The following is a 12,264-nucleotide window of genomic DNA, read 5'->3' on the forward strand; positions in this document are numbered from 1 at the left end:
GCCTAAGCGAAAACAATCGAAAATACCAAAAATCTCAAAATTAGCAAAACCCGAGCCCCGGGCCCACTTCTCGAAACTCAGAAATTTTTACACCAATAGGTTCTTATCTCCCCATGAGTTTATACATATCAAAAACATCAAAATCCGTCCACAAGTGACCCTTCAAATCCCAAATCAAAAGTCCAAAATTCCAAGCCCTAGTTCATCCATTTTTAGCTTAAGTTTCCATGATTTCCTAGGTAGATTTCATAATAGAATCGAGTTTTAAATCCAAAAATATTACCTCAAATCGTTCCCCCTTGAATCCCTCTTTAATCTCCTTCAAAAAGCTCTCAAAATGATCAACTATGGGTGAAAATAGACCCAAAATCGCGGACAAGACGATTTAAAAACATTCTGCCCAGACCTGACTTTCCTTCTTTGCGAACGCGGTCAACCCCTCGCGTTCGCGTAGCACAAACTTACGTTGACCACTTTTTACTCTTCGCGAACGCGGTACACCCATTGCGAACGTGATGCTTTCTCCTCCTACACCTTCGCGAACGCGACACCCCATACGCGAACGCGAAGAACAAAAGACCTTGGGCCCCTCAGACCCCAAATTACTCTACGCGATCGCGAGTTCCCTCTCGCGAACGTGATTAACTGAACCCCAGCCTTCCGCGAACGTGAAGCCTATCTCGCGAAGGCTAAATCCTGGCCTTCCTCAATTCCTTCTTCGCGAACGCGAGGCTACTCTCGCGAACTCGAAGAGATAATTCTCTGCAACACCTGATCAGATTTTCTGCAACTTCCAAACTCCAAAAATGACTCGATTGACCATCCGAAACTCACTGGAGGCTTCCGGGACCTCAACCAAAAGCACCAATACATCCTAAAACCTTATTCAAACTTGCTCCAATCATCGAAACACCTCAAACAACATCAAATTACCCAAAACACATCGAATTCAAGCCTAAGTTTCTAAAAATCTTCCAAAATACGCTTTCGATCAAAAACCCAACCAAACCACGTCCGAATGACCTGAAATTTCGCACACACATCCCAAATGACACAACGAAGCTACTGCAACTCTCGGAATTCCATTCTGGCCCCCGGATCAAAATCTCACCTACCAACCGGAAATCACCAAATTATCAACTTCGCCAATTCAAGACAAATTCTACTCCGGACCTCCAAAACCCATTCCGATCACACTCCTAAGTCATAAATCACCTCCTGAAGCTAACCGAACCATCGGAACTCACATCCGAGCCCTCTAACACATAAGTCAACATCCAATGGACTTTTTCAACTTAAGCCTTCTTAAAAGAGACTAAGTGTCTCAACTACACCAAAACCAATCCGGATTCGATCAAACCAACCCGATGCCTCAAAACACAGATGAACAAAGCAATAAGAAGCAGAAATGGGGGAAACGGACCGGTAACTCATGAGACGACCGGCCGGGTCGTCACATGAAAACAAAATTTTACATGGAAAATCACCCGGCTTAAGAGGTGCAAAAACCACGACCTACCACGTAGGATTTTCAACTCCAACTCCACTAGAACAATGAGCCAAAATGTATCAATTACAAGACTTTAATTCAATACTCTCCAGTACTCCTACTACTCCTATTTGATTTACAAGTTACTCTAACTTGTAAAGCAAATTGCTCACTCCAATTCACTATTGTTTATGACTTTGATTACAACTCAATTTTGTAAAATACATTCACTAGACCAACTCGAAAGAATACATAAAACAAGTACTCAACACGAGTAAAAACAGCTTATATCACATTAGTTGATGTGTAAAAGCATGGATTGGAAAGCCAAAGTCTATCCTATATAAACACGAGTTGAGATCTTGTAGGAGTCCTATTCAAGGTCAGTTTCCTCTTCTATAGGACTCCTACTATTCCAAGGATTCCACATGCTCTGGGACTTTTGACCCTGATTAAATTATCCAAATCTTCTTGATATACGACCCTTATCACGTATAGCAGCCATCTACCACCAAACTCGGACCTGAGTAACTTTGAGATAAAGTTATTGTCTTGTACATACGTATAAGTATCAATCATTAGGAGCTGATCCTTTAACCTGAGGAGCTAGTTCATCATAACAGTTAAGCAGCTACATTGAGGACCTGCTCCTTTGAGCAGTTAGTCACACTTTGTTAATCATCAAAACTTCAATACTCAACAAATTCTCCCTTTTAATGATGACAAACATTGTGCACAGACAGACCCAGGCAATCACATCAAAGAACCAGATACAAGTCACAACCCACAACCTTCCAACCTTATCTTCCCCCTTTTGTATCATCAAAAAAAACACGTTAGACATTAAGCACAAATAATGTAAGATGCAAGGCCAAACAAGCAACAACACAAGCATAAGAAATGGCAAATAAACTAGGCTGATGATCCAGAAGAGTACAAAGCAGTAAAGCAGAGTAATATGGGACATTAAGTAGTGCCAAAAGAAGCCCAGGGCCTTGTCTTTATCATTAGAACAAAATAAACTAAGCATATTGCAGACAACTCAAACTAAGAAAGAAGAAACAAAAGATAAATATCAATAGAAAAGAAAAAGAACTAAGGACACTAGGAAGGAACAGGTTCAAGGCGAGAGGCATAGGGGGTCAAAGCTTTCGTAAGGGTAGAAATTTGTTGAGCATGGGCCTCCGTGTCTCTTCAGAGCTCTTCCCTGAGTTGCTTAGTTTCCTGTCTCAGTTCATTATTGTCTTCACAAAGCTTGGCATTCTCTTCAACAGCCAACTCCAACCTCTTGCTGAGTTCTGTAACCGTACTGCTCCCCGGAAGAATGGTAGATCCTGTGGGTCCACTAGCCTTGATCTCCTCATAGCCACACTGCTTGAGGGTAACAACATCCATAACATCATTGTGATTTCCAAACTTAAGCTCAGGTAAGGCAATATTAAGCTTGTCAAATAACTCAGTCAACATGAAACCATATGGCATGACTTGCTTTGATTTGGAGGTATCTGCAACTCTTGCCATGTGCTGAATCATCAGGCTAGGGAGATTGATAGGTCAACCAGTGTCAAGTAGTTATGTCATAGCCATGTCCAACAGAGTAGATCCATGTTTTCTCTCAGACCTCTGAAGAATACAGGAGTTGACAAATTGAAACAGTAGCTTGTGAAAGGGAGTCATGTCAGTCTTGTACACTTTTTGGGGAGCATCTAGTTCAAAATTTTGGGAGAACTTCCTGGTGACCACAATAGTGTCAACATCATTTTCTATGGCTGGCTACTTCTTCTTCACATAATTGTCAAATACCAATGAGGGGATATCCAGAAGCAGCCGCAGTTCCTCGGCATCAAACTCCATGTTAAAGTCCCCTACTTTACTCTTGACTACCTTCCCATCAAAAGTGAAATTTGTGTAGAACTCCACCACCGCAGGAACACATACTGGGGGGAAAGTTTTGACAAATATGTGCTTCCACCCTTGTAGCACCAGTTTCACAACCAGTTGATCCATTCCCTTCTTATTAGTTTTTGCAAGAATCTTCCCATTTAGCACTTTTCTGTTCCTGAACACTATGAGTCTATGAACTGCAGTTGTCACATCCTTTCTTGTCTTACCCTACTTGCTCTTGTAGAAGCGAAAGTAGGTTTGGTGATTTTGGCACCCCTTTTCTATGGTGTAGCAGACTCTGCTGGCAAAGCTGAGTCAGATTCCTCTTCTCCTTCCAACTCAAAAATAGGTTCTATAATTGAAACCTTCTTCTTTGGCTTCTTTGTACTTCTAGATTCTTTCATGATTTGTGCATCAACAAGCTTTCTTTTACTCCTTGTGAGGGGATTTCTAGCAGGAGGAGCCACTCCTTTCCTTGTTGAGGCTACTACCTTTGTAGCTTTCACAGTGGCCTTTCTGGACTTCTTTCCTACCTCAAAAAGTGCCATATCATCTTCATCACTGCTAACTTCTTCATCTCCACTGAAAGGAGTTAATAAAGACCCAGGTTCTTGAGGCCTTGTCTCTTTACCAATTACATCCAGTGTTTCCAATTGTCATGGAACCTTCAGATTCCTCACTCACATTCCCCTCTACTTCCTCACTTTCGTCATCACCTCCTTCACTCTCACTTACCTTTTCTTGATCCTCGCCCTCACTTTCAGAAACCTCCTCTTCCTTACTCTAATCTTCTTCTTCTGAAGAATTTTTAGCACGTTCACCTGTCTTCACCTCTGTATCACTCTCCTTCTCATCTCCAGATACTCCCTCATTCTCACTCTTTTCTGCTTTATTGGCTATGTTTTGAGCATCATGTTCCTCATGACTAGTCACATCTTCTTCTACTTTTCCACATTCATCATCTTCCTAATCCTCAGTCCAACTAAAATTAAGGCCATCAAAAGCCTCCTTTTTCACTGGTTCTTCTCGTCCTTCCCCCTCAACCACATGCTCCACAATCGTTGCATCTTCCTCCTATTCCAGATCCCTTGTACGCTCTTCTACCATGAATTTTTCCACTGGCGACTTCTCACTCGTTGGTGGAAGAGTATCTAGGAGTGTAACATCTATAGCAGAAACCAAAACATCGAGCTTAGAAGTAGGATGTGGTACCTGATCAGTAGTTCATATACCTGATTCCCCCTAAATTACAAATTCCTTGACTCCAGTATCACTCTGTGTAGCATCCTCAGGAATTTTCTTGACAGATTTTCTTGATGTTGCTTTGACCTTAGCTGGCTTAGAGGTACCTTTCGTAGGAGGCTCGGGTGCATGGGTAGTTGATTTTGAAGGAGGGGGTACAATGGAGATGGGAATGATAGGAACAAGAGCAGCAGTAGGTATAGGGGAGGATGAGGTAGGTATGGTAGTGGATATCGAAGGAGAAGGAGCAGGTGTGGGTGTGGGTTCTCTTAAAGGCTTGTCATTTTTCTTCAATTTGGGCTTCAAGATTTTTGGTTTTGCTTCAACCTTGGTTGATGATTTAGCTTTAGAGGGTGTTTGACTGGCTTTAGGCATGGTGATCAGATGAGAGACTCGAAGAAGATAAAGAAAGGATTGATACTTGATAATTGCTTTCGGTTCTTGCTTAAGGTTTGAGAGAAATAGTGAGGTTAGAGAAGCTAATCATAAGAGCCTTTTAAAGGCGTTACTCCTAATTTGAATGGAAGAGAGAAGGTGACCGAATTTGAGTTCTAACGGGACTCTTATAACGGTTACTCGGTTACTTTGACTATAAGATATTTAGGAGTAATTGATTTCTAATTGCACAAGGATTCCCCCGTACTCTTTGACTAGAAGACGATTAGAAGTGATGCCAACGGAAGTAAAATTCTTAATATAGCAGTAATTTTAAAATATGGAGTCCTAGTGACTTAAGGCAATATGGTGCATACCTGAGTCAAAGAACCAACTCCTTAGCGACTCCTTATTAGTTTCTGCAATACGCTTCAGCACTTCATATTAGTATCATACAACACAGTTATCAGCCATATTTTTCTCAGCAAGTGTATGAGCATAATACAAGCACAAAGTTGCATAAAACATGTTGTACTTAATTATCTACGACTTATTATGCCTTTTCTAACCAATCACTAGGAGTCAACTTTAGTGGGAGGAGTTGATTAGACTTAGTCTAGTCTATTCCTTTCAAAGTGATCCCTACTCAGAGCTTTAGTATAAATATCAACAATTTGTTCTTCAGTTTTGCAAGAGTTAATTGAGATTTTCCCCTTTTCACCATTGTCTCTAAGAAAGTGATGTCTAATATCAATGTGCTTGGTTCTCTTGTGCTGATATGTATTTTTTAGCAATATGTATGGCACTAGTGTTATCATAGAAAAATAGGAACACAATCAACAAATATACTATTGTCTCTTAGTTGTTGTCTTATCCATAGTACTTAAGCACAATAGGATGTTGCTGCCATATATTCAGCTTCAGCTGTAGATAAGGCCATTGAGTTTTGCTTCTTGGTTCCCCAAGACACCAGACAAGAACCTAGAAAATGAGTTGTTCCTGAAGTGCTTTTTTTGTCAACATGAAAACCTGCATAGTCAGCATCAGCACAACCAACTAGATCAAAGCTATATCCTCTGGGATACCATAGACAGAGTTCAAGGGTCCCCTTGAGATATTTTAGTATTCTTTTGACAGCCTTTAGGCGAGATTCTTTGTGATTTGCCTGAAATCTTGCACATAATCCCACACTAAACACTATATCAGGCCTGCTTGCTATGATGTACAATAATGACCCAATCATTCCTCTGTATAGCTTCTGTTCCACACTTTTCCCTTCTTTATCAAGGTCCATATTTGTTGCAATGTCAATGGGGGTATCAGTAGACTTAGAGGAGTCCATGTTGAATTTCCTCAGCAACTCTCTAATATATTTCTGCTGATGTATCATGGTTCCAGTAGGTGTTTGCTTAATTTGTATACCCAGAAATAAGTTTAATTTATGCTCATCTCGAACTCATTTCCCATCATCTCAGTAAATTCCTTGCACATCGCTTCATTGGTGGCCCCGAAGATAATATCATCCACATATACTTGCACAATTAGAATATTCTTCCCTTTGCTCCTCAGAAATAGAGTATTGTCAACCTTCTCTTACAAAGTTGGCTAAGAGGAATTTTGAAAGCCTTTCATACCAAGCTCTAGGGGCCTATTTCAGATCATAAAGAGCTTTATCCAGTTTGAACACATAGTCAGGAAATTCTTCACTTTCAAATCTAGGAGGTTGTTTGACAAACACTTCCTCCTTCAGGTACCCATTCAAAAAGGCACTCATTACATCCATCTGATATAAAGTGAATTCCATATGGGCAACAAAGGCTATCAGCATTCTTATAGCCTCCATTCTAGCTACAGGTGCAAATGTCTCATCATAGTCAATGCCCTCCTCTTGGTTGTATCCCTTAACTGCCATTCTTGCCTTGTTCCTTGTGATATTTCCTTGTTCATCCAACTTGTTTCTGAATACCTATCTGGTACCTATGACAATTCTGTTCTTGGGTTTCTGTACCAGGTGCCAGACCTTGCTTCTCTCAAACTGATTTAGCTCATCTTGCATGGCTATGATCCAGTCTGGATCCTTTAGAGCTTCTTTGATGGTTTTAGGTTCAACCTGTGAGAGAAATGTTGTGAGTGCACATAGATTTCTTAGAGAAGACCTGGTTTGCACCCCTGCATTTGGATCAGAGATGATATTCTCAAGAGGATGTGAGCTTTGAAGCTTCCATGGTCTGATCTGTATTCTCAGAGAAGATTCACCCGAGAAGTGGCCCAAAAGAATAGGTTTAGTATGTGTGGCTTCATTATTCTGATCAGCAGTTAAGTCAATGAATTTCTTTCTTTTACTTTTATTTTGTTCAAGTTGCTTCAGTGAATGAAAATGCTCAATAAAGCGGGTAGGTCTGAGTAGATCTTTCTTGTTCTGGTTCCTCATGATCAGCGTCAATTTCCTTGTGGTTTTCAGAACCATCTTCATCAGATTCCTTTGTATCTCCATCACTAGTGAATTCTATGTCATAATCTTCATCCTGCAGACCTTTCTCCGCCAAATTGTTAGATTCATCAAAAATAACATGAATATATTTTCTTCCACACACATAGTTATTTTATTAAATTCTTATATGCCTTACTATGTGGAGAGTAACCCAAGAAAATTCCCCCATCACTTCAGTCATCAAACTTACCTCGAGCTTCTTTCCCGTTATTGTGCACAAGACATCTGCGCCCAAAGGCTCTCAAGTGAGTGATGTTGGGTTTTCTACCTCCAAGTAACTCATAGGGAGTTTTCTCAAGAATGGGTCTGACCATGCATCTATTTAGCAGAAAGCAAGCAATATTGATTGCCTTAGCCTAGAAATTCTTAGGTAGTCCACTAGCAATCAACATGGCCCTCCCCATGTCTTATAAGGATCTATTCTTTCTTTCTACAACCCTATTTTGTTGTGGAGTTCTAGGTGCAAAGAAATTATGGTCAATGCCATGTGACCCACAGAACTCAAGGAATTTTGAATTTTCAAATTCAGTTCCATAGTCAGTTCTTATACTTAAAACATTACACCCTAGCTTTTGTTGGATCATTCTGATAAAAACACAGAAAACATCAAAAGTTTTATCTTTGGATCCCAAAAATAGAGTCCATGTATACCTGGAGAAGTCATCAACAATCACAAACACATACCTCTTACCTCCTCTACTCCTTATTCTCATTGGTCCACGTAGATTCAAGTGAAGAAGTTCTAGAGGTTTGGAGGTACTAACATGTTTCCCTCTTACACATGCATCACATACCTTGTCAGATGTGAACTCAACTTTAGGTAGCCCAAGGACCAAGTCCTTTGCAACCAACTTGTTGAGTTAGGAGAGACTGGCATGTCCAAGTCTTCTATGCCATAGTAGTGGATCATCTTCCACTACACTCAAGCATGTGTGCTCACTTTGGGGAAGTGACATAATCGATATCTTGTAGACATTGTTATGTCTCTTTCCCTTTAACACAATTTCATCAGTATCAAGCTTAGTGACAATGCATATTTTGGAATTTAATTTCACCTCGTTTCCTTTGTCGCACAATTGAGAGATGCTAAGAAGATTATGTTTAAGACCTACCACATAATACACATCTTCTATAGCATGAGAGAGTGACTTGCCAACCTTGATAATACCTGGTATCTGGCCCTTTTCCCATTTCAAATGACACACTCCCTCTTGGAAGGCTGTCAGTGAGAGAAAGTTTTTCTTTTCTCCAGTCATATGTCTTGAGCATCCACTGTCTAGATACCAATCCTGATTATTTCCTCTCACCTTAGCATGCACCAAAATTCACAAGTTAGTTTTGGGAACTCATACTAGCTTGGGTCCCTTTTTGTTTGAAAAAGGATGAATCAGATCCCTTCTTGCGCAGAAAGGGAGAGGATTAGAAGTTATTTTCTTGTTAGCCTTAATTCACTTAGTATGGACAGGAGGATTAACCTTTAGATCCTCTTCCTTCTTCACACTTTTAGCAATACTAAAGGTGTTTCTAAACTGAGCATGAATTAAGGTAGGACAAGTGTCTCTAAAGTATCCTACTCTTCCACAATAAGTGCACACTTTATTATCAGAAATTTCTACATACTTTGGGTCAAACTTAAGGATAGGTTTTTCGTAGCCAATTCCAGATTTGTTAGAGCTACAATTTTCATTCAGCCGATTCAATGCATCAGAAGACCTATGCCATTTGCTTAGTTTAGAGAGTTCATAATTAGCCTTTTCTAGGTTTTCATGTCGGACTTTATTTTTACATTCAGCATCACAAAGATTATCATTAGCAATTTTTAATTTCTTTTCAACATTATACTGCAGATCCTTGCCATGTGTATCAGGTGACTTCTCATTCTCAGAAGTAAGTCTTAAGGTCTTTGACATGTTTCTCTAAATTAGCTTTGTAAGATTCAAGCTCTTTTATATCAAGTTTGACACGGACCTGGGTAACATTGAGATAAAGTTACTGTCTTGTATATACGTATAAGTATCAATCATGAGGAGCTGATCTTTTAACCTGATGAGCTAGTTCATCGCAACAGTTAAGCAGCTACGTTTAGGACCTAGTTCTTTGAGCAGTTAGTCACATTTTATTAATCATCAAAACTTCAATACTCAACAATGTTTTTGAAAACGCATCGCTTAATATCTAATGATATATTTTTGTACAATAACTCTTGCACAAAAACTCTTCAAAACCTACTCAATAGATTCTTGTCGAACTACATTTTCCGTTTTCTCTTTTTGTCCCTATAAGTTATTCGATCAATAGACTTTGGCATTGGAAAGATAATTTCTTAACTAAAACAAATATTTTAATCAAGTGCTACATAACAATAAGTTGATAATGCTATGATCCATCTCTTTTGCAAAATAAAGTGCTCCCATATAAATAAACAAACTTCAAAATACATATAGAAAGGAATTTCTTAGCACTATGTGAACACGACTGTATTTTTTTTTTTTTCCATGGAAAATGACTGTAGTTTGTTGAGGAACATAGTGACAATTTTTCTTAGTATACAAGAAGATTCAAATTTCAATTTATTACTTCTATTTCAAATATTATCTTTTTCCAAACATCAACCAAATATTGTCCAAAAACCTACAACAACTAAGGAACAAACACAGAATGTCCAAGTTAGGGAGTCCAAGTTACGTAGCCACGCGGTGAGCATGAAGCGAACAAAATGCCCGAGTTTTTAATGATACCAATTCTGAAACAGTTTATCAAAAATGGGCAACAATAACAACCCAGTAAAATCACACAAGTGGGATCTGGGGAGGATAGTATGTACGCAGACCTTACCCTTACCCTGAAGGAGTAGAGAGGCTGTTTCCGGAAGACCCTCGGCTCAAGATAATAAGAAAAACAAAAAGGAGAGAATATTAGTTTCACCACCAAGATCATATGAAAAATAGGAACATAAAATGCAGAAGGAAAATTGCAAAACAAAAATGATGGCTAGTAAATAGGTCCTGCACCGAAAAGCGAAAATAGTAAGACACGACAATGCCCCTAGCTATTTCAGACAAAAACCCTACCGGACTAGGCTCACAACAGTACAAGGTAACGCAAGACTCAGCTACCTCCTAGCCTACAACCGTAATACTCGACCTCCATAACTTCCTATCAAGTGTCATGTCCTCGGAAATCTGAAGCCTCGCCATATCCTGCCTGATCACTTCTCCCAAATACTTCTTAGGCCGCCCCCTACCTCTTCTCGTGCCCTCCACAACCAGTCGCTCACACCTCCTTACTGGAGCATCTGGGCTTCTCCTCTGTACATGTCTGAACCATCTGAGTCTCGCTTCCCGCATATCTTGTCATCAATGGGAGCCACGTGCACCTTCTCCCGAATATCATCATTTCTAATCTTGTCCATCCTAGTATGTCCGCACATCCACCTCAACATCCTCATTTCTGCTACTTTCATCTTTTGGATATGTGAGTTTTTAATAGGTCAACACTCAGCCCCATACATCATGGCCGGTCTAACCACCGCTTTATAGAACTTACCTTTGAGTATCGTTGGCACTCTCTTGTCACACAAAACTCCGGATGCTAACCTCCAATTTATCCATCCTACCCTAATACGGTGTGTGACATCCTCGTCGATCTCTCCTCCCCCGTGGATAACCGAACCAAAGTACTTGAAGCTGCTGCCTCTACTTGGGATAACCTATGATTCAAGCCTCACATCCACGCCCACTTCCCCCGGCTCAGTGCTGAACTTATACTCCAGGTATTCCGTCTTCGTTATGCTCAACTTGAAACCTTATAGACTCAAGAGTCTGTCTCTAAACCTCTAGTCTCTCGTTAACACCGGCTCGTGACTCATCAATCAGAACTATGTCATCGGGGCAAATAGCATGCACCATGGCACTTCCCCTTGAATATGGTTTGTTAACGCATCCATCACCAGGGGGAATAAGAACGGACTGAGTGCAGAACCTTGGTGTAACCCCATTTCAACCGGAAAATGCTCAGATACATAAAAGAGAAATGGAGATGCAGGGGATCGAACCCTGTACCTCTCGCATGCAAAGCGAGCGCTCTACCATTTGAGCTACATCCCCATCTGTGACATTTATGTTATAGATAATGAATTCGACATCAAGTGGTCAAATTTAGCAGAATCGTCAGCAACATCCCTGGTTAATGGAATCATATTATTAGACCATGCCATGGTTAGGGTATCATCTGATTTGCTGATGGAATCAAATTAAATTCTTTAAACTATACCAAATGGGTTTTAATAGCGTATTTCTACATTCCAATGTCCTTTATTGTTCTTGAGTTCATCCACCACCACCCAGCCAAAAAAGAATAAAAGAATTTACTATCTATTACTGGTTGGACAAACAATATCTAGCTTTCTTTTGAAAAAAAATGGCACTTGCATATTCTTTCTCAACGGCTGACAATATATATAACTCAGTGGTGCTGCTGCTGCATAACATGAACAAATGAAAAAAGAATAATGAAGAGACATAAAATTGAAGAATAGTAGAAAGAAAAAAACGTAAAGCTAAACTATATGAAAGAAGAATGGGCAACCTAAACATAACAGTAGGGGTGTCAATGGATATTTGAAAACCGACTAAACCGACCGAATCGCACCGCACCGAACCGATTTTTAGGCTTGATTTAAAGAAATCGTAGGTTTTTATATAAATCTATAACCGTACCGATAATTAGGGTAGGTTTCTTATCTTATAAAAATAAACCGAAAAAATACCAAACTGTACCGAAT

General features: G+C 39.8%; 1 protein-coding gene and 1 non-coding gene across 2 annotated transcripts; both read right to left on the reverse strand.

Annotated features, from left to right (window-relative positions):
- On the reverse strand, positions 3,655–4,990 carry LOC109236097 (putative uncharacterized protein DDB_G0290521). The gene is made up of 3 exons (XM_019402317.1): positions 4,625–4,990; positions 4,195–4,339; positions 3,655–3,998 (listed from the first exon to the last, which is right to left on the reverse strand). The coding sequence occupies exons 1-3, from the start codon at positions 4,988–4,990 to the stop codon at positions 3,655–3,657; spliced, it is 855 nt and encodes a 284-aa protein (XP_019257862.1).
- TRNAA-UGC lies at positions 11,515–11,587 on the reverse strand. The gene has a single exon. It is a non-coding gene; the product is annotated as a tRNA-Ala (tRNA).

Source organism: Nicotiana attenuata, chromosome 12 (genome assembly GCF_001879085.1).
Source record: "Nicotiana attenuata strain UT chromosome 12, NIATTr2, whole genome shotgun sequence".
In the NCBI taxonomy this organism is placed as follows: Eukaryota; Viridiplantae; Streptophyta; class Magnoliopsida; order Solanales; family Solanaceae; genus Nicotiana; species Nicotiana attenuata.

Bases quoted from the DNA above. Each gene is read 5' to 3' on its own strand.
- LOC109236097 (XM_019402317.1), bottom strand. From the start codon at position 4,990: ATGCCTAAAGCCAGTCAAACACCCTCTAAAGCTAAATCATCAACCAAG. The intron at 4,340-4,624 runs GTAATTTAGGGG...ACTGAGGATTAG, and splicing joins ATACTGGAGTCAAGGAATTT to GAAGATGATGAATGTGGAAA. The intron at 3,999-4,194 runs GTGAACGTGCTA...TAATTGGTAAAG, and splicing joins TGATACAGAGGTGAAGACAG to AGACAAGGCCTCAAGAACCT.